Source organism: Amblyomma americanum, chromosome 11 (genome assembly GCF_052857255.1).
Source record: "Amblyomma americanum isolate KBUSLIRL-KWMA chromosome 11, ASM5285725v1, whole genome shotgun sequence".
Classification (NCBI taxonomy): domain Eukaryota; kingdom Metazoa; phylum Arthropoda; class Arachnida; order Ixodida; family Ixodidae; genus Amblyomma; species Amblyomma americanum.
The window spans coordinates 9,845,867-9,867,462 of NC_135507.1; the positions used below are offsets into that span (position 1 = coordinate 9,845,867).

The 21,596-nt window shown below is 46.0% G+C and overlaps 1 protein-coding gene across 4 annotated transcripts in view; it reads right to left on the reverse strand.

The window, feature by feature from the left end:
* Nucleotides 1-21,596, reverse strand: part of brm (ATP-dependent helicase brm) — a 38,606-nt gene that overhangs the window by 674 nt on the left and 16,336 nt on the right. For all 4 annotated transcript variants that reach the window (XM_077643957.1, XM_077643955.1, XM_077643956.1 and 1 more), the window contains 18 exons: nt 18,176-18,306; nt 15,463-15,529; nt 14,795-14,898; nt 13,828-14,050; nt 12,617-12,997; nt 11,959-12,072; nt 11,757-11,870; nt 11,278-11,385; nt 9,423-9,556; nt 9,131-9,273; nt 8,191-8,378; nt 6,067-6,297; nt 5,865-5,942; nt 5,377-5,484; nt 5,163-5,273; nt 4,207-4,469; nt 3,185-3,290; nt 1,719-1,964 (listed from right to left, as the gene is read on the reverse strand). In XM_077643957.1, the coding sequence (XP_077500083.1) occupies nt 1,719-1,964; nt 3,185-3,290; nt 4,207-4,469; nt 5,163-5,273; nt 5,377-5,484; nt 5,865-5,942; nt 6,067-6,297; nt 8,191-8,378; nt 9,131-9,273; nt 9,423-9,556; nt 11,278-11,385; nt 11,757-11,870; nt 11,959-12,072; nt 12,617-12,997; nt 13,828-14,050; nt 14,795-14,898; nt 15,463-15,529; nt 18,176-18,306 (2,850 nt within the window). The remainder of the gene's footprint in view (nt 1-1,718; nt 1,965-3,184; nt 3,291-4,206; nt 4,470-5,162; nt 5,274-5,376; nt 5,485-5,864; nt 5,943-6,066; nt 6,298-8,190; nt 8,379-9,130; nt 9,274-9,422; nt 9,557-11,277; nt 11,386-11,756; nt 11,871-11,958; nt 12,073-12,616; nt 12,998-13,827; nt 14,051-14,794; nt 14,899-15,462; nt 15,530-18,175; nt 18,307-21,596) is intronic.

Consider the following 21,596-nt stretch of genomic DNA (forward strand, 5'->3'; position numbering starts at 1 on the left):
ACAGCAAAACAGGGAGCTTCTTATTCTCGTTCACACAGATGTTAGTTGAGAAGAGCAAAGCGAAGCAACGATGGGATGCACGGGTGCATGCTTGCAAAGCCACTTCTGCCCCCCGGTTGGCCTCAGAGCCAGTGTTCCAAAGGAAAAAAACACAGAAGGGAAAGATACCAGCCTTCACAGGATAAAGCAATTCTCAATTGCACAACCCACATTTCACAATGCAGTAGGCATTGTGTAATGTGTGCATGATGCTGTTGATTTGAATGAAGCAGGGTTGAAATTGCACTGGTGTTGGCATCCAATTTTCATACCTTTCTTGAGATGGTGTGAAATGACATGAGCAGTACATACCTTGAAATTCTTTTCTGACCATGAAAATTGAAAGAGCGCCACAACTGAGGGCACTAGGAGCGAATATGTGAAATGCGCTGTACTCTCTCAAGAAATGGGCTGTAATCCAGTTGAGCATCTCGAGCTATTAGCAGCCCTTTGAAAACCCGATAATGGGTGTCTCCGCAGACATGTTGTGTACAATTGTGCTAAGCAAATCTACAAACTCATACGAGTGCTTTCATTAGCCCAACACCATTACACAGTGTTCCACTGTTTAGGAGTGGCAAGGAAGCGGCCACCCTAAAAACCAAAGGCGCATCCACCCAATAAACAAACTTGTCGCCTAAAGATGTGCCACACATGGTTTACCTGTGACATAGGCCACAGATGGCATCTTCTTTTCTGCTTCTAAGGTGCATGATTCGTGGTTCAGGATCACACTTCCACCTATCTTCTGGATGCGACTTGATGCAGGAGCAGAGACAACAGGAAGCAAAGGCCATATGGAAGGATGCTTCCGAAAGTAGATTGTCTTGAAAGGAGTTATTTATGGCTGTGTGCAGTGCTCACACTGCATGAATTGAATGATGGAACCAACCTGTGTGGGTGCATCGTAAACAGCGCAGAATTTCACTGCAATGCGCGAGCACCCTCCAGCAGGTGACACAGTGGTCAGCTTCCAACACAGCTGAATGAGCCAAGCCTCTGCTTCTGTGTTTCTGACAAACATTGAGCCACTGTGCAACGTAGTCGGAAGAACCACACAGAGTGCACACGCTCATTATGCACTTATCAATGCCGACATGAAACCCCACAAAAAAGAAAAAAAAGTAAAGGATTAGTGAACAGCATTCAATGCATTCAATTTGAGGTGTGCTGGGCACTAGATTGTGTGCACAGATAGTGCTGCAGCTAGGTTAATGAAAAACAAACCTGTTCAGGATGCAAGCGTTAGCTCTGCATGCAACTTACACGTGCTACACTAGAACAACACACGTGCATTTACTACACTGCAGAAGAATTCAATCACACAGCAGCAATCGGTGAACAATAAATCAGTTTTATGCAAAAACGAAACAGGATGCCAAAGAAACACACACAATGTCGCGTGAAAGTAAATGCTCTTGACAGGCGGTTGCGGTTATGATGTGGAAACGTCCCATTTGCAACAGCTCACATTGCGGTGCCTCGCAACAAGATGCACATCTGTTAAAATGTTTTTGAAGGGATGAATATTAGACAGGCAATGAACGACCGAGCAGTGCACGATGCAGGGGAAGAGAAATTGTGTTAGGGTGTTATTCACGCGTGAAACAGGAAAGCGGGAGTACTGGTGGGCCCTGATCGACCGCCTAAGTGTGCAGCACCAGCGAGAGGGGGCGCACCTCCGAGCCATGCTCTGCCGCGGTTGAGGGTCCGTCCTCGTCCGTGTCCTGGTCGTCGGTGCCCAGTGCTAGGTCACCGTCTTTCTGTAGCCGCTCGCGGGCGTTGGTGAACACCGACTGCAGCACGATGGAGTCCTCATAGATGAGCGAGCCCTCCACGTTGTATGTCTGGGCGTTGATGCACAGCAGCATGAAGTCGTCCTCGAGGTCGTCCAGGGTACGGTACCGGTGCTCGCGGATGCGGGCCTGTTGCAACAAGGGTGGAAGGTAGGATGGGGGGAACACAGCATTGAGGAACATTACACAAAATAAAATGCAGATGACGAAGACAAACAAACCGCTAACTATTGCAAGTTTTATGATGGACAATAGGCTTGTGTGACAAGTCATCTTTTTGTTCAAAAGAAACAGTATGCTTAGAATGATTTCAAACTGAATGGTTCAGGTTTAACAGCAAAATTAGCCTATTTACACAATTGTAAGTCGACCCCCAATATCGCATGTCAGAAAAAAAAGAAAAAGCGTGCCCACGGGCACATTCCAAACTTAAAATGTATTAGTCACTGGTCTACCCGTCCACACCATCCATCCAGCGTCCTCCCTAGTGCTGCCGTAATCATCGCTGCTGCAGTCCCATAGCATGTTGTTCTAACATCGTCGTCCAGCAAAATCTCCCACTTTGCAAAGAAACGCACCACGACATTGCGTGGAACAGCTGAAAATTTTGCCTCGCTGCAGCCGCCACACCTGCATCACGCATTTTGAAACACCGAACTTGTGGCCCGGCACACAGTTGTTTGTTTCTTCGGCGTAAAGAATGACAGCCATCTTGAATGCAGTAGTGAAGGATTGAGTGCTAAACGCTTACTGGCTCTAGAACACAAATGGTGATTGAGGAAGCACATTAAAAACTGGTAAAACGTAGCCTGCAGTCAAGTCAAATGCGTCAAACGGAGCCAAAGAGAAACCATGTGTGAGCAGCGTCGTCTCTTCTATCAGCTACCGATACTCCCCGGAAGCACTGCCATTCTGAGCAGCAGTACCGCTGCAAATGAAACAGCGGCCCTTCCATCAACTATCGGCACTCCCATAAGTGCTGAGCGTGCAGTTAAATGTAAAAAAAAAAAGATTAAAATAGTAATAATGAAAACGCCTTCCGATCAAGCGCGCAGAATAGTCAAACGCTACTGGATAGAGCCGTAAAGCAAACAAAATTGCAACCACGCTGTAGCATCCCTGATATCTCATTTGTCTCGCCTTAATTTATGGTGCCATGCTTTGGTTTAAATTGTAAGTTGACCGCCCCACATTGCATTTTCAAACTAAAAAAAAAAATGATGACTTATAACCGTGGAAATACGCTAGGCATTTCCTGCCTAATTATGAGAAAAAAAGAAAAAAAAAAGGCATGTTAAAAATTGACTGATTGCAATTCCTAGCACCATCAAGAACCACTTCTCTCTCACCTTGATTTTCTTCAGATCAACAGGTTTCTTGATGACATCGTAGTAGTCTGGAAGTTCCCTCTTTGAAGGCAGTTGCAGGAAGGCTTCGCTTAGCACACGGCCATCACTAGGGGAAAAAGAAAAGGCGCAACCAATGGCCAGTTCTTTTCTCTGCCACTCACGACCTGAACTTTTAATGCATTCATGGGTAAAGACATGGACATTGTGTCAAGGTGCTGGCTGCACATCTCGATGATTGCGTGCAGTGGCTGTGAAGCTATTCAGTACACCGGCACTTTAACAACAGCTTTATGGGCGGGTGGGGGGCGTGGGGGTGTGTATGGACATGCATCATTTGTGTTGTAGAGCATCATAACAAAAAACTCTCACATTCACATACTCGTCACATTCTGGGAGCACTTTCTTTTTTTAAAAGGCCCCAGAAAGGGGCTCTCAATTAAGTTGCGATATGTCTGGGATGTTAAAAGATGCCGCTTCATAATTATCCTCCATCAAGAATTATTTTAATGTGTTTTGTGGAAGCTGAGTTATATGCAGACAAAATTTGAACTTCCTCGCCTTCGCACCTTTCCCTCTCCTCTCGCATGCCAAAACGGCGGTGCTGCTCTGCCGGCCCCACCCTTCGGCCCCTGCCTTACCTCCGCCGGCTGCGGCCATGGTAGCACGCGACGTCTGAAAGAATATGGTGCTGTGAACCTCGGCTGCTGATGTCACTTCCACGACGTGACGTTGTATGCCAGGTTTCGCACAGAAGCCCAGCACCGCGTGTTGCTGAGAGGTGCGAAAGCAGGAATTTTTAAAAATGTATTGTAAATTTCCCGCTCGCTTTCGAGGTCTCGTACGCGGCATGGACGCCCGGTGGTCTGTACTCTACATAGTGCAAGCATTTTAAAGCCAAGCTCAAACACCCCTTTCTGTGGCCCTTTAAGCTGCCCTAAATAATGTCTCTGTTAATATTGTTAACCAGCTTCAACATCTAATCACGATTCCATGCAAACTACACACTGACCACCACTGAGTACCTGTCCTTGTAGTTGATGACGATGTCGATGAGCTTGCGCATCTGTTTGGTCAGGGAGGGCGGGTTGGGCGAGGCCTTCTCGACAGGAGGACGGCCACGGCGCTTCTTCACCACGGGCTCGTCGTCTGCCATCTGCCGGGAGGGGCCGCTCTTGCGCTTGCCGCCCCGCTCTCCGCCGGAGCTAGACGAGGCGCCATTGTTGCCGCCTGACTTGCGGGAACGCTTGCGAGTCTCCATCTCGTCCAGGTTGCCATCCTCGATGGCCTGTTGTCGTGGGACAGACAGACGAGTTGGCCCATGTAGTCGTGCCAGTTCATAAAACAGTGATGTACACAAGCCAGTCCACATTCATTCAAACATGGAACCAAGCTAGCTGCATGACATGCACAAGGCAATGTATATGCACTGGAGGAGGTCTTGTCATTCCACACCAAGAATTTCAGGACGAAAGCTCTCGTCTTTTTCGCCCTCTATGAAAGCAGACACGACGGGCACAGGATGGCTATTGGAATGCTTCAGCTGACCATGTCAGCATCGGTTATGCCACCATCCACCTGGCTACTAACTCTTCATGCTGCTATATTTTCGTGGCACCGTTGGCAAGTGTGAGATGAAACGTGAACTGTGGTGTAAACGCTTGCCGTGCCACCACCAGTCGCAAGTGTTGTGAGGAAAAGCCTGCCGCCTGTCATCCGAGCGGGCACAGCTTGGCACTAAGCAGTTCATTATATCTGTTTCAATCGCAAATCACACTCAATATATGAAGGAAGCACTGCATGTGTTTGTTAAAAATATTTAGGAACAGTTTGATGTAGCCAATAATTTGTAATATTCGTGTTCATTATAATAGGGTTTCACAGTAATTAGCCTCGACATTGCATGCATACTAACACACCGATCAAAAAGCAATGTAGCAGTGGAAAAAAAAAAATGGATGCCAGGGATTAGAGCACTTGCCCGAAGCCACTCCTTGTCAGTTAGGGCGTCAGAGTAGTCAATCTCTTTCCGCTGCCTGTTGCCCCGTCCAAACAGCTTGTCCTCTTCTTCCTCATTGGTTAGTCGTTCCACCTGGTGGGCAAGGAAGCCACATCGCATGTTTAAGGCATAGTGCACAGACACTGCTGTGGACGAACAGCAAAAACGAAACTATGCAACAGCTCAGCCCATTCACCTCAGCATCATCCTTGAGCAGCCATTTTGGAAGTTCGTCTTCCTCCATGAGCCTAGGTTTACGCTTCACACTGCGGGCCTCTTCTCTCCTCCTGTCAATGTCCATTTTCTGCAAGAAAAGAAAATGATGTGGAATGCTCAGGAGAAGGACTTGATTTAAAGCATAACGTAAAAATTCGGAAGGCAATGAAGGTGAAGGGGTGAGGAGGGGTGCGCAACGTCAAGTGCACATGTCCAGAGGTTGTACTTGTCTACTTAAAGACACGAGGAGTTAATCACGATCCATGGCAATGCCGACGCGCACCAAGGTCTAGTTTCGAGCACTAGGTTACTTGTAAATGTGTCGTTTGAGCGCTCTAGACAGGTCTGTGGATGCTGTATAATCAGTGATACAAGTGTCTGAGGATGCCTCAACATTCACAACCTGCGTTACGTGCAGAAAAATTTGCCCATACAGCCAACTTAAACCACACACAAAAAAAAGCATACCTGGAACAGCTCCAGTTCCTCCTCATTCCTGGCAATCATTTCATTGATAGTCTCATCGTCCGGCACTTCGTTTTCCTCCTGCAATTGAGGACAGATCACAATGCTGTCGTACTGAGGCGAAACAGTCGGTGCGAAGCAATACACTGACACAGAGATCCTGGAAAAGGATGTAGTAGAGGATGACAGACAAACGATGACTTGCCTCCTCATCGTTCTCATCCTGAGTGAGGATGGCCTGGAGGAACTGCTTGCGCTCGGAGCCTGTCGACTTCTGGTCGAACATGCCGGCCTGGATGACCTTCTCGTCCAGGTTGAGCTTGTACTTGGCGGCGGCCAGGATGCGTTCCTCCACTGAGTTGACTGTCACGAGCCGCAGCACCCGCACCTCGTTCTTCTGGCCGATTCGATGGGCTCGGTCCTGCGCTTGCAGGTCCTGCATCCCCCCACCAAGACGAGTAGACTGTGTCAACCTTGAGGTTTGGCACCATCACAAACTAAGACAGGCTTGAGAAGCGACTCACTCAAGCGCACCTTTATGCATTCCATGAGCCAATAACACCATGCAGCCTCTACATACTTGTTTTTCTAGCTCTCTCCCTCCATTACGATTCTCTTGCCAATGTACCTTTGTGCAAGCTCTTCTTCTTTCAAGCACTCTCTTTGTAGTCTTGATTGAATAGAGACGCTATTAGCCACTGATAAAAGAAGAGACAGAACACCACCTGATACTAGCAGTGGAATGCAGCTGGTGAGGCAGCAGCACTCTGCAAGAGACATTGATCAAGTCGCAATACCATCTACTAAATATTCAGGAAATCTCCACCCTTACAAAACCATAGCCACGGGCTTGTATCAGCCGAGTTGGCTCGCCTGTTCACTTTGCAGGCATGATACGCACACACACCACTGCACACATGAAAAAGCTAGTTACAACAAACACTGCCACAACAAAGTAATTTCCGATTCTCCACAACAGTGAACGATTTTAAGAGCGACGTTCCGCTTAAACAAGGCTATTGTGAGCAACCAGCCAACTTTTCGTGCTTGCGCATCTAAATATGCCCTTTTTTTTCGGTTTCACTGAAAATGGCTGCCAAAGTCAGCTTCCATTGAGAATGATGCAGTTTAAACCAGAACGCTATAAAACATCCTCTACACTGAAATGTGTAGGAAGCAGGACCTTCAGACCTCCAAGCAATTTGGTGAGCTTGAGATCGGAATCAAAAACACCTAACCCCTCTCCCTCCACAACTGGGGCTTAAACAGTCGCATTACACACTCACAATCGTCCTGCAAGTTTTTTTTAACCTCGCATACAAAATGGACACCTTACCTTCAGGGGCCAGTGCTCAGTATGTTCAATTTATCTCGCAGTGACTGGCTGGTGTCATTGACTACCACAAAATCTTTGGATTGTGCCATGATACAGCAAACACCTTTTAAAGTGAATGGCACTAAACACTGGCAACACAAACGTGGCTGACTGTATGCTTTGTTGATGACAGATGGCTGGACAGGTAGATTGATGAACTTTCAACTCTTGAAAAAAAATCCGTTTAAACTTTTCTCCCTGTAATTAAACCTCCCCCCCCACACTGAAGTATCCCGAAAATCGTCAAACAGCGCTGATTTCGAAACTATTCAGTCCAATTTACCAGTGTTCTGGTCCGATTTCATGACAACAAAATTTCACTTCAACGAAATTTTTCCAGTTTCTGTGCATTTCGTTACAGCGGGATTCGAATGCATTCACAATTGAAGATGATGTGTTGCACAAAGCCCTGACACAGAACTCTTGGTCGTGAAAAATGCAGTTAAGGTTACCCTTGGAAGCAATGGGCCAAGCTGCTAGTTCTGCTTGCAAACCAAGCTGATAGGCATGGCAGACGAGCTGTTTGTGGACTGCTTTAGTGGAGATATCACATGATACTCATTTCACAGACTTGAAGAGAGATTTCGTTGGCTGATGCATGCATGCATGCACAAGCAAATCTAAGCTACCTGGGGCCTTTCTTTTCTAGCACTCTAATGCTCTCAATGAAATGATGCCCGAATAAACCAACAATTAATTGCATAACCTCCTGCAAGTATACAATATGAATGCACAAGCATAGGAAGTCAGGCTTGCATAGTGAGTGTTGTAAGAACCATTCGACAATAATAAACTGAAGCTGGCTATCAGATGCGATCTACATAGGCTAGCACACTGCCCTTGAGACAACAGCACAAGAGGTAAAAGTACAAGCACAATGCTTTCAGCACGGACAACCAGAAAAGCCTCGTACAGACCAGATCACTTCAACCCAACTGCGGACTCTCTGCCCACCTGGTGAGGGTTCCAGTCCGAGTCGAAGATAATGACAGTGTCTGCCGCCTGCAGGTTGAGACCCAGGCCGCCGGCCCGGGTGCTCAGCAGGAAGATGAAGTAGGGAGAATCCTTGGCATTGAACATTTCCAGCAACTGACCACGGTCTTCCGCCTTGGTTGTACCGTCGAGACGCAGGTACCGGTACCCTGCAAATCAGGCCGCGCACCACCAGGTCTCCCACACAGTTCACAGTATACACTTACAGTCACCATAGTGCAAGGCTCTAGATTAATTTTCAGCAGCTGGGGTTCTTTAACGTGCACTAGTCTTGAGCTCAGACTCTGTTGCAGCACAACACCACAGCCACGGTGACTCAGTAGTTATGGTGGTGTTTTGCAACTGAGCCTGAGCATGAGATCACTGGGTTTGGCTCATGGCTACGGCAGTCAAATTATAATGGAAGCGCAAGAAAAGGCAATCATGTATTGAGACTTCGACACCTACAATAGGTCATTTTGCACAGCCCCCCATCCAAGTTAATAAGGAGATATGATGGTCATTCATTATGTAACAACAGCTAACAGATGTTTCAAAGAACCTGTAAGCCGCGCACCCTGAGATCCCTCCAACTCCTACCTCCCGTGAATGTGGACTTGTCTGTCCGTGTTTATACAAGCCGCATCCCGCCGCCACAGGCGTGCGCACTTGCTGTGTGGGTTTGCATGTACCAGAGTAAAGCCCGTGTTCACGAAGTGTGGTTGTACTTGTGAGTTCATGAGGCTCTTTCGTGGAGGGGCCGCTTAAAGGGAACCCGTTCATGTGTGCATAAACTTGCTTTCCACGGCAGTTTCACGGTGGGGCAGAGAATGCGTCCAGCTCTTTAAAATTGCTACAATTAATACGGCAAGCCAAACCTTTCCAGAGCTGTCAGCAGCGAAAGCGACCAAACAACACTGACCCCTGTAGGTGAGGTAGTCCTCCATGATGGTCATCAGGGTGGTCATCTGACAGAAGAGAAGCACCCTGTGCTGCTTGCAGCGCAGCTTGGGGAGTATCCGGTCCAGCAGCTCAAACTTGCCAGACACCCGGTACAGGTCGGGTCTGCAGCATCACAACCAAGCAATGAGGAGGACAGATATACGACGTACTCGACAGCTAGACACCACTGACAGCCACAAAAACTATTTTTTATAGTGCCCTGAAACATCAATACTATCTAGGGGGAAACAGTTCTTTCTTCTTTCGCTCACCCTTGCACCATGCTCCCAGTGCAACCAATGTGCTCGGCGTAGGCCTCCTCAATGTGTTGGAACATGAACGGGTGGTTGCAGATCTTGCGCAGCTGCATGATGGTGTTCATCAGCGTCTTGGTGCCACCCTTGCCCTGCATGTGCAAAACAAGAAAAGAGGAAATAAGCAGGTGTCTTCTTCCTCCTATTTTTCTCCTGTTCCCTGCAACATGCTCTCAGTAGACAATAAGTAAACTGCAGTGGTGCAAAATGTAACTACAAGGATAAAACTTTTGCTATGGATAACAACTAACCTAAAAAAAAAACTAGTGGTGTGAAAATGTTCAAAATTTTGAATACGTATATGTTTGCTATTTGGTTCATATTCAATTCAATTAATGGATATTCGAAAATTCCACAATCTTCAAAAATTTTTAAATATTCTCTAGTGATCAAATACAGACTGTAGCACAGCCATAATATTTGGACCAATTATCCAAAGGCCAAGTTTAAAAGGCCGGGAAAACAGCACAAAGGCATCCTCTGCACCACTCAGTCACTTACTGTGTGGACCGCTCATGTTCCGACGCTGATCGGCTTGGACCTCGTGCGAAATTCTGCAAGTGGACTTTCCCACATATCACAGATGATAAGACCAACCACCAGCTTCAGGCTGACCTCTACCTTTGAAGAAACGTAATGCGACAGCACGTGGCTAGCGATCGTGTAAAAAATCCCACCTTTTGCATGGCACACTGCAGCCTGTGCACAAACGATATGCACGTAACAGAAGGCACGGTGACAATAAGAGAGTCCCTGTCACTAGGCAGAAATAACCTGGTCGCATAGTTTCGGTTTCTGAGCTTCGCCGCCAGCCCGCAGCGACGACGGCTATCAGCCCGTGCATTCGCCAGCCATCCGAGCACAGCTGTGTGCCGCTGGTCATTTCACTTCCATTTTAGAGGCAGCCTCGTCATTCCAATGCCAATGCATGCTCCCCCTTGTTTACGGCCGCGTTGTTCTTCCAGTACGCCGAAACTGCAAGCTTGTCACAGGCTTCTCGGTTTGTGTGATGAAGCCTCTCGTTTAGTCAATTTTTACATCTTTGGCAGTGTTCATTTTGCTTTCATTTTACAAGAAAACCTCTTATAGCATTTCTCGCAGAAAGAGGCTGACACTGTGTGGTGCCTCAGAGTAAATGACAAGCATAAGGACTCCATCATTACGAACAAAAATTTATGGACAAAAATTTTAACAAAAAATAATTTCATCGCAACTTTTCCATGTATTCTGGAAAAGTTATATGGAGCCTAATTGTTATCATGGAAATCAGACGTTGCACCAATAAATATCAAGCAATATACAAAGAAATAAAATATCTTCAACAGAGTTGCCTTTCATAAACTTTTTATGAAAGGTGTACTATCAGTAACAAATGAAACGCAAACAACAGAACTGAAGTTCCAACCCAGAAGCACCAACAAGGTATTAGTTCCTGGAGAGGAAATACGAGTGAGGCTGATTACCACTCCTGTAAGACAGCTTTCACGCCTTCGAAGTGATATTACCTTCCGCTAGCACTGAGGTTCCCCCGGCTAAGAGCTTCTGATTTTGCTGTTCGTGATTGAAATGTCTTGTTCGCACTTCATATGCTGCTAAAAGTACATTCCAAAGGCCAGTAAAGCACATACATCTGAGTAATAAAGAAAGAGCCCATAAAGCAGACTTTCCATATGCAAGCAGATCTTCCAGAGCTGTAGCGTGACAGCTTAGCACAAGCGCTGCCTTTAAATAATCAGCAGCAAGCGTGAAGGTGGCCACCAGCTAATAAGACACAGGTGACGCAGTGACAATGCCAGCCCTGACAGGAGCTTACCTTCTTGTCCTTTTCAGATCCATCGGTGAGAAGAACTCCCTTTGTCTGCATGTGCCTGTACAGAAGTCTCTGCAGCGCTGACATATCACACTTCACCACGTACTCCACCTGGTATGAGAAAGAGGTGGTGGTTAACACCAACCGTTCAATCCAAATGTACACAACAAAATAGTCTTTTAAAAACGCGCATGAAAATACCCGCAAGGAAATACGGGTACAACGATAACACACATATAGCTCCAGTCAGAGTTCAGAAAATGTAATCCCTCACTCCTACAAAGAAGGAGCAGTCGAAACTCCAAGTGCTCACTATAAAGAATTTGTGAAATGGTCTCAGCAGAGAATGTGCGTTCATTCAGGCAGCAGTTCAAGCAGTAAACCTGTTTTAAGTAATGCACTGCTGGAATGTACTGCAATGACACACCGTGCTTGAATGACCCCAATGCTGTTGACAAAAAATTGAGTGTTAGGCTATTCACCTTCTCGGGGAGTTGGGACTCTACCTCCTTCTTGAGTCGCCTCAGCAGGAATGGTCGGAGGACCTTGTGGAGGCGACGGATGATCAGGATTGTTTCCTCTTCGTTCAGCTCCACCTGAGGAAGGTGAAGCGTCAGTGCTCCTGTCCAAGAACAAGCGAACCTTGCCAGCACGGATGCAACAGAACGCGATGAGTGGGCTAACCTTTTCACCGGTCGTTGCAAAGGGAGCATTGAACCACTGTTCAAATGTGTTGCAACTCTTGAAGATGCTCGGCAGCAGGAAATTCAGTAGGGCCCACAGTTCAGGCAGCTTGTTCTGTAGGAAGAACAAAAACCCAGTTCTCTTCTGTCAAAAAACACTTTCATGGGCAACTCAAACGTAAACTGCGAAGAAGGAGACCAACTCAAAAGGACCACACTCACAGCTTAATTTAAAGTGAGCACGTCAATTCTGAGTGCGCCTGCCTCGGCAGGCCAGAGACCTCTGAGGTTCCTCAAGAGGTCCGCACTCTTATGTGGACTCAAAAGAGACCAATTCAGCACACTTACTAAACACATATGAATATGGCTTCTATGCATGCGTGACACTTTCACAGCTACGTGCATGGCAGCCTTCAACCTAGTGCCAAGACTAGACACACAATGTGTACCTCACCGACTGGCTTTCTCTAGTGTAATTCTTGTGACATGCTCCGAGGCTAAATTCAGTGCACCATTTCCTGGCATTCTCTTCTGCACAAAACAAGCCAGCAGGGGATCTGTCACTAGCCAAACAGATGGTTGCAGCAACTGTAGTCCCTATTCAGCACCCACAACAGAAAGCATGAACAGTACACAGCGCCACAGGAGAAGTGCCCTACCTGGAGTGGGGTACCCGTGAGCAGCAGGCGGTGTGGGGCACTGTAGTGAGTGTTGAGGATCTGTGTCAGCTTGCAGTGGTGGTTCTTCATGCGGTGGCCCTCGTCGATGATCATGTACTTCCAGCGGATCTTGGCCAGCACCGCTTTGTCCTTGATGACGTACTCGTAGGTGGTGATGAGCACGTTGAACTTGCTGCTGCGCAGCTGCTGTGACAGCTGCCGCCGCAGGTTGGGTGACCCCTTGTACGCCACCTTGACCACCGAGGGTGCCCACCGGTCAAACTCCAGCATCCAGTTGGACAGCGTCGACAGCGGCACAATGATCAGGTAGGGTCCGTTGATGCGCTTCTTCTCCATCAGGTATGTGATGACTGCAATAGTCTGCAAACAAAGGTGCACGCATAAAAATAGCTATGACATCAAGCATTTTTGCCACCGTTTCAAAGACGTGCTGTGAACAGCCATATCCAATTTTTGTTTTCAGTAAAATTCGATTCTATGGCTCTTTCTGGCTAAGCTGACATTTTGTTCAGCAACAAAGTTTTTTCTCACCACATGATCAAAACTAATGACATCAAGACCAGAAAGGACTCGTTCACAAAAACTAATTGACGCCACTGCGGCATGCTTGTGAAAACAGCTGGTGGTGGCAATGCCTGTGTTTCAGTTTACAGCGACAGATCTTTAGGGCACGTTTCCCGCTTCTGCAGTGTTGGCGTTGTCGACGTAACACCCAGACACACCGAGTGTTCAGCATGTAGTGGCATCAGGCATGACATAACTGCAATGCGTCGCGCGTATTGCGACGCACACACCGCTGTCATGTGGCTGCAATGCGCACTGACAATACAACATACTGAAAGAGACAGATAACTTTTCAAGTCTGAGCCTTCTAAGTCACCCGTTTGATGGGCGCTATGTTTTCAAACCATGCTGAGTGGACGTGCACACTGTCATAGAAGACAATAACAATAAACAATATTACACTCGCCACTGCAAACGGCTGTAGCCTCATCTCACATTAATTACACAGTGGTAACCATCCTGCAAATTAATTTTTTTTTGCCTTTCCCGGCTCAAACGCTTCAATTTAGGTGAAAGCTTTTTTTTTTTTGTCAGAATGTCATAATCTGTCAATATAGGGCAACTTAAATCTGTCCTCAGTGTTTCTTTAAAGACTCCTCAGATGTAGGAGCTGCTTGTCAGCCTACCTGGATGGTCTTGCCCAGACCCATCTCGTCGGCCAGGATGCCGTTGAGGTTGTTGTTATAGAGGGAGACGAGCCACTCGAGCCCCTTGACCTGGTACTCCTTGAGCATTCCATTCACCATGAGCGACGCCTGCTCACGCACCTCCTCCCGTATGGCGTGCGCAATGTTGTAGTAATTCTGGTAGCCGCCGGCCTTGTACTCGTCGTCCTCGGCTACTGCCGCCCTGTCAAAGCCACACTCATCTTATCACCAAAGGTGTGCGTAAACATTAAAGGGACAAACATATTAAAAGAGGGGGTGATGGGACCCTAGTTGAGTTCTGTGCCTCTGGTCCCAGCCTCTGCTAGCTCAGAAAACAATAAAAACTCCCAGTTGCCATCCCCAAGACTTGCATAAGGATCGTTACAGAGTACTAGATGTTACTAAAGAAATAGAACTGGCAAGCCACTATAAACACTCTGAAATCAAAGGACAATGAAAATACTGCTGCATACGACTATGAGGAAGTGAGCACCCAGGTTCTCAAACTGGATTTTGTGCAGCGCATGGCTTGGAGTGTTTTTTGGGTTCCTCGAGCAGTACCTAAATCCTTGCATGCCTCAACACCTCCCTCATTTCTATTTATCCACTTTATTTTCAGATTAATCATTCCACAACTGTTTAAGCAGGCCGCTTTGCTCTATAGCCTGTCATTAACTGAATTTGGGAACATTTGGAGGCACTGCGCATCTACATGCTCCTTTTTCATGCATGGATGTCAGGCAGGAAGTAAATAGAAGCCAAGATGTGTGGTGTTCCTCAGCACTTTCTAAAAGCCATTGCAGTTCCCCAAGGCTAAAAGATAGAAAACCCCTTCGGTAAGAAAACCCAGACAGGAAGGCCAAACTGCCCCTCAAGTAATAGATACAAAGGCACCAGCTGTACTGTTTGCATCGAATCTTCATGCAAACAGGAGAGAAGAACTCACTGAATCACACTCTTCACGTGGTCGTCAGCCGAGGTCTCGATCTTCGCTACCGAAGTGACAGGCGCTGGTTGCTGCTGAGAATTTTCTTCGCCTTCTTCTTCAGACTGTTTGAAAGACGAACACAAAGCAAGGCAGTGATATTAACTAGGTGCCTGTGCCTCAGATTAGAATTCATTATAGCTAACTTCATCGCTGAGCAACCATTTCAGCATGTTTCATGCAGCAGACCTTTAAAAAGCTTTTCACAGATATTGTGCACAAAACCTGGCGTATATTTTTATTGAAAATAAAGAGCACCTACAGATCTGGTGCTCACAAATACACGATCCCTCAAGCTTTCTTTATTTTGAATGAAAAAAAAAAAAAATATTTAGCCTAGGACCCCACCTTATCAAAAAGTTAAGGTATTGTCTGATACAAGCACATATAGCTTTGTTTATTTCCGCACCATGTGTAATGCTAGAGGTGCACCCCCTCCCTACAGAAAAAAGTGGCAGCAACAGAGTATGGACAAAAAGAAACCTAGTAGGCTTAGCCAAATTTCGGGCATAATTTTCGTTCAGGAACCAAGTTACAAATGTTTGAATAATACGAATGATACAAAGATGATTAGAAATTTCTTGCGCCTCATTAGACAGAAGCTTCACCGCTAAAACACATGGGTATACCTCTGTTGAGTCATCAGTTTCACCCTCTTCCTCATCGTCGCTGGCTTCTCTTGGTGCCACCTCAAATCTGGAAAAGTAAAATAAACAAACAAATAAATAAATAAAGCCACTTTCTGCATGGAAGGTGTCTGCCAGTCACACGTCGAAGTAAAAATGGTTAAACTGTCAGTATCCATGCTTTTTTTATATCTTGTGTACTAAACAGCAGCTCGGCTTATAACTAAAGGTTGGACCTTTCGGTTTAAACTGAAAAAAAAAAAAAAAGTACACCGCATTGACTTTTCTAAATTCTTTTTTAAATGAAAAAAGGTCAATATAGCCAGCTGGCTGCTGAACGCGAGTAACACTCACTTAAACTCAAAGTTGTAAATTGACTACCTAGGGAAGCCAGGGGCATGATGTGAAAATGGTATTGTAAGATAAGAAGAGCAGTTGTGCAATTTGAGGTATTGCTCCTCTGGCATTTACATGCCTCTGCAGACCGGGAAGCATAATCTTCTCGCTGTCTTCCTCCAGCTAAGCACTGTGTCTTCACTATCATCACCTGCTTAGAGCAGTAGTCGGATAATTAGGTTAATCAAATGCATGTAGGACACTGACAAGAAACTGCGAATCAGCGTCAGGGAAAAGTATGTTTTGGCTACCATGACGACCGAGTTCCATCGCTGACTTCGTCAATATAAGCCACTCCAGAATCACCCGCCACAAACGCCCTCTCACACTTGAGGAACTTTTTTTGACGCAATAACACATTCTATTTCTCCTTTTTTACAGTGAGCAGTGCGCGAATGGAATGCACTTGACGCTTCGATTGTAATGCAGCCGACAGTCCTCAAATTCTTGGAGCTTGCCGAGCTGAGCATATTGAAACAAAACTGACTAAATATTGCTAAAACGTTGGTGATATATACTTTGTACTGCATAACTGATGACCTCGAATTTGTTTGTTCTTGTCTTTGCTTTAACTAGACCCATCCTTTTCATTGTACTACTGCTTACTGTTCTATAACTGTTTTATCTGGGAGTTGTGTATTTTTTGAAGTGCGCCCACCCGTGTAAGAACCCTAGTTGGGGTTGACAGTACGTCGAAATAAAAAAAGAATAAATAAAAAACATGCAGACCACGTGATGCCCCGCCCTCGCGCTCCCCGCAGTGTGACAACCCAACGATAACATGTCGAACCTAGTTCTTAGAAGTAAACTTCCACTTTCATTTTGCCTTTATTTAACTTTAGTTACTGTTTTAATGACAGTAACAATTTTTTCTAGATGCGCAGCTCCAAGTGCTAACATTTGCATGATAATTACTGCTAAATAAATTGTTCAGGATGACAAATATACCGAAACAGACTTTAAAAGACTTTTGACCACACAGAAGTGCTATGTCGAAAAAATCAGTATTGAATTCATCGAAAATAACATTCGCTGAAAAAAACTGAAAGCAGCATCCTGGAATTTAAAAAAAAAAAGAAATGAAAAAAGTCCGCCAAATTTTTGAAAAACAAAAACCGAAAAGTTCAACCCCTACCTGTAACCAAAGTAGTCTAACAAGTGACAAGCGGAAGTGAAACATGCAAAATTGCGAAAGCATGTAGGGTGTGCCAGGACAGTTCGTTGGCCAAGGCTGTGGCAACACCACATAAGCTCACAGTGGAAAGTACGCTCAAGCAAGAGCATCGCCAGCATAGCAATCAGAATAATATTTTATGCAGTTTCTAGATTTCCATTAGTCACCCACAGCTAAACACCAACAGCTGCTGTCCCCTTCACTGCAGCTGCAAGCTATAAACTTCAACCACAGAAGGCACTCAAAAGAAATCCCTCTAAGCAAGCCAAGTTTTGCACTGTAATTGTGCCATTAGAACCTGCAAAATCACAACCAAACCAAGCTAACCAATCTTCTGCCATAAAGTCATGGAGTAAGATAGGCAGTGGCGCCGACTCTGGTGCGTTGCAATGCATTTGGCAGGCGTGATTTTGCTGCATGAACGCCAAGCGTGTATCTGGCACTCAGCGTTACACTGCTTTTCTTTCCCTCCGCTCCCCTTCACTCTCTGCCGCGGCTTTGTGTACGTGTTCCCCTCACCCTGTCATCTTTGCAGAAATAGTCGCATCAATACGCCACCGCTGACACTGCCGTGAAATGAAATGCTGTGGTGACCAGTGGGTGAAGAGCAAATGAAATGCCACCTTTACATGTCCTCCGCTAACCGGGAACTCACAAATGGAATCGTGCTTATCGCTGAGCGTACAATAACCTCTTTCTTTTCTTAAATATCCTTTTCCTTTGATGAACTAGGCTGATCCACTATCAGCAAGAAATGAAACAGGAGCCTAACCATAAGGTGATATTAAAAGCATAACAATTTTGATGTCGGTCTAGTTTAATAGAGTGAAACATTAAAATCCTGACCTCGTTTACTGCCACGGTTGGATAATAGCACCCAAAGATGATGGCAATTTTATGGCTTTTCCTATGAAAAAGGTGATCAACAGCAATAAGCTGAATCATGCCTGCTGGCTTATGGCCACTGTTGCCAACTGCCACTTCTTTTTAAAATCTGTATCCTACTGTAGCCATTGTGTCTGTCAGTACGGGCTGGGAAATTTTCTTTTCAGTTCTTTTTCTTGCCCATTCATGTAGCCATTGCATCAGCTTATGCAGATTCCGCAGTGCTTGAGTAAAACACAAGGATGAATGTTCATCCCGTACCCTGGATGCATTTCCAGCCATGTGTCAAGCTGGCTCGCCAGTGGAGCATCCTTCCCTTCGATGACCTTGCCAGTTGATGTTTCGATGACGTTGACCCTGAGATCACTGTGCTGTGAACTCTCATCCACCATCTGAACAGCGAGAGGGAAAGAAAAACAAAGAAGCAACGATTACTGTGAGGGTCAGACAGGTGGAATATAAATAATGGTAAGTAGTTTTCATTCCCTACAACACTTAAAAAAAGACTCCTTCAATAGCTGGAATGACAAAAAACAATGTATCAACATTTATGTTGCCATTTATTCTCATGCCTCATATGACCTATACTATGTTTCAAAGCAGGCAACGCTACCAAAGTAAGCGCGCCTGCTCGCGCAGGCTAAGTCCGTGCTCGAAAAGTAGTTCTCCATACAACGAAAGTGAAAACAAGCATATTTCGTTCTGATAAACCTTAGGTGCCTTGACTGGCACCTCCTTGACTTCGTTTTACCTCTTACCACATTTTCGTCTTGAGACTCATCAGGACTTCGAAAAGCAAAAATTACATCTTGTTGTAGGATACGTGGTTCACAGGGCGAACCGCTCGTACTTAATTCGTGGCCAAAAAGTATACTTCATCCCAGTGAAAATTACAGCCAGAGGACCCAAACATTGAATGCCTCACAGGTTCAACCATGATTTTCAATGCTACCACATTGTTTTATACCCCTCTTTGTTTTTGTCCAAACACTAACCATTGTTTTTGAGAAGAATGAATGATACCTGACGGAGTAATATGGTTTTGCGGACGCACTACTTCCGCAGCTTCTGCAGCGTTGCCTGCCATGTATGAAACAGAGTGTAGAGGCTAACCACATGTCACATCCATAGTTCAGTTGATGAAACTAGAACCGAAACAGCGTCGAGAAGAAATACAATTATAAATTTATTAAGCGGTCATAAGCGAATATCATGCGGTGATCCATGTATACTGTTTAACGTATCATATGAAAGGAGGAAACAAGCAAGCAAAAATTGGGTGTCTACTATAGTCATTTAACTGCTTCTCCATTGTGCCGGGTGTCGTACAAGGACTCCCTGTGACCTATAAATGCAAAGCAGAGAAGGATCACGTCTGAAACGTGATAATCAAAGAGGACTCCAGGCTACTTGCATCCATTACCAATTGGTAGCTCCAAACGTTTTAGGGCGGAGCCGCCGCGCTGGCTCAGTGGTAATGACGCTCGGGGCCGCTGACCCGAAAGACGCGGGTTCAATCCCGATCGCAGCGGTCGAATTTCGATGGAGACGAAATTCTAAAGGCCCATGTACTGTGCAATAATATAGTGCATATTGAAGAAACCCCGGTGGCAGAAACTTCCGGAGCCTTTCACAATGGCGTCCCTCATAGCCTGAGTTGCTTTGGGACGTTACCCCCAAATAACGAACACAGATATTTCGAATTACCGGCTCTATCAAACTCTTTCTAAACATTAACAAACGCATGTAATTTGTATGTTATGTACAGACCGAACATTAACCAGATATATCAAACTCCCCGTGCTAAGCAGTGCCCGCACAGATAGCAGGCAGCAGGTTTCGCCGCGCTAGAGAAATGATTGGTGGTGATGCGACAAGTGTTCGCGCTTTTATCTTGCACTAGTTAGTGTTCTTATCTCGGTGTGGACAGTTGTAGCCTTCCAGTAACCATCGTGCGCTCATGTGGGATGTCATGGAGGTGATGAAAACTGCGACAGCTTCACTCTGACGTACAAGTTTCCATGCGTCACAGCTGGAATGCAAAGAAGCCAGCATAATGTGTTTGGCGCTTGCTTGATTACCGTAAAAACCGGACTATAGGTCGGACCGGAATATAGGTCGACCCCCTAACTAACCAATTCTAAAAATGAAAAAGATCTTTTTCAATGGGAAAAATACCGAAAGACATCCTTACTTTGAAACAAATGCGACTCGAGAGGTTGCACAATGGTGACAGTATTTAATTTCATTTAAATGCTGCTTGTATGTACACCCGGAAAATTTAACAATATCGCGCACCAATCGGCCCGCGTGTTTGTTTCTGGCACAGGCAAGTACGGCGCCGTAGAGCAAAGCCCTCCTCTTCATGAATCGCCGCAACCAGGATGGCGAGCCTTTGAATTGCACCCTCGTGAGTCTAGAGGCATGCGCGATCTCTGTCGCTTTCACGCGGATGCATTCGGCAGTCACAGGCAGCGATCTTGCTCGCAGAGCACCGTTTCCTTCCTATTCTCGATACACTACGGTCTGCCCACGAAATGATGTTTTCTTCTGGTTGCTGCAAGTTGTAATACGCAGCTTCTGCCTCCGCCAGTACTGAATGCTCTTTTCGGATACTCCAAATTCGCGCTGTGCCGCCAGGTTCCCGTGAGCTTCCTCATACTCAATCGTGTTTTTCTTGAAGGCGACGGTAAATTGCCGTTAGCTTCCGCTTTGCATCTACTGAAACGCAAAATGGCGGCACTGCTGCTGATGGCGATGGTACAGTGCTCTAGAATATGGGTAGTGGGTTCAGGGAGCGGCCAGCGGTGAGGCGACTTGTGTCGACGATACCAGATGGCGCCACCAGAGCATGGGCTGTATGAAATGCGGCGCGCCGCTCCTTGGATGCGCGCTGTGCATAGAATCGTCTTGAAATAAGCAAGGCTCTGTCTTTTAAAACAGGTCCTACAAATAGGTGAAGCTGTACACAGATATTGTCGGCGAATAAAGAAAATTAGGTGTAGTAGTAGCCAACAGCCGATAGCGCGGTGGTGCGGACGAGCGGCCCCGTTAATGCTTCGCAACGCTGATCGTGCTCTTTTGCAGGTACGGCTCCCATATTTCAACGTTAGTGCATACTAGTATTATCGCCACCCATAGGAAAGGCTGAGTACAGGGAGAGGAGCAAACATTCTATCGATCATCGGGGTTATCCAGCGGCCAACTCGAAGCTGTCGGCAAACGTGGCCGAGTGTACTCCAGCTTGAGCCATCGGAAGTGTTTTAGTAGAGGGGCGGGGCAACAAGAAATTGGAATAAAAAAAAAACGCTTCACTTAGAGACCGTTGTGTGTACAGCGTACTATATGTGAATGCGATAATTTTAAGTGTGGTATGCATGCCTCTGTTTTGTAAAAACGAAAGGAACGCCGACCAAAGGTTGTTGTTAAAAAAGACGTTCTGGCTTCCCTGTGGAGGCCTTGATAACTCTGATCAAGGCTTCCGTAGGGAAGCCGAAAAGTCTTTTTTTCTAACAACCTTTGGTCGGCGTTCCTTTCCTTTTTACATGAATCTTCTACCTGACCGGACGAGTTTTCGTCGAACTTTAGATTTCATGCCCCTGTTTTAATTGTTGTTTTGATGCATGCATTTTTTTCATCAAAACGAAGGGTCAATTGCCGCCGATGTATAAACGCTGATGAA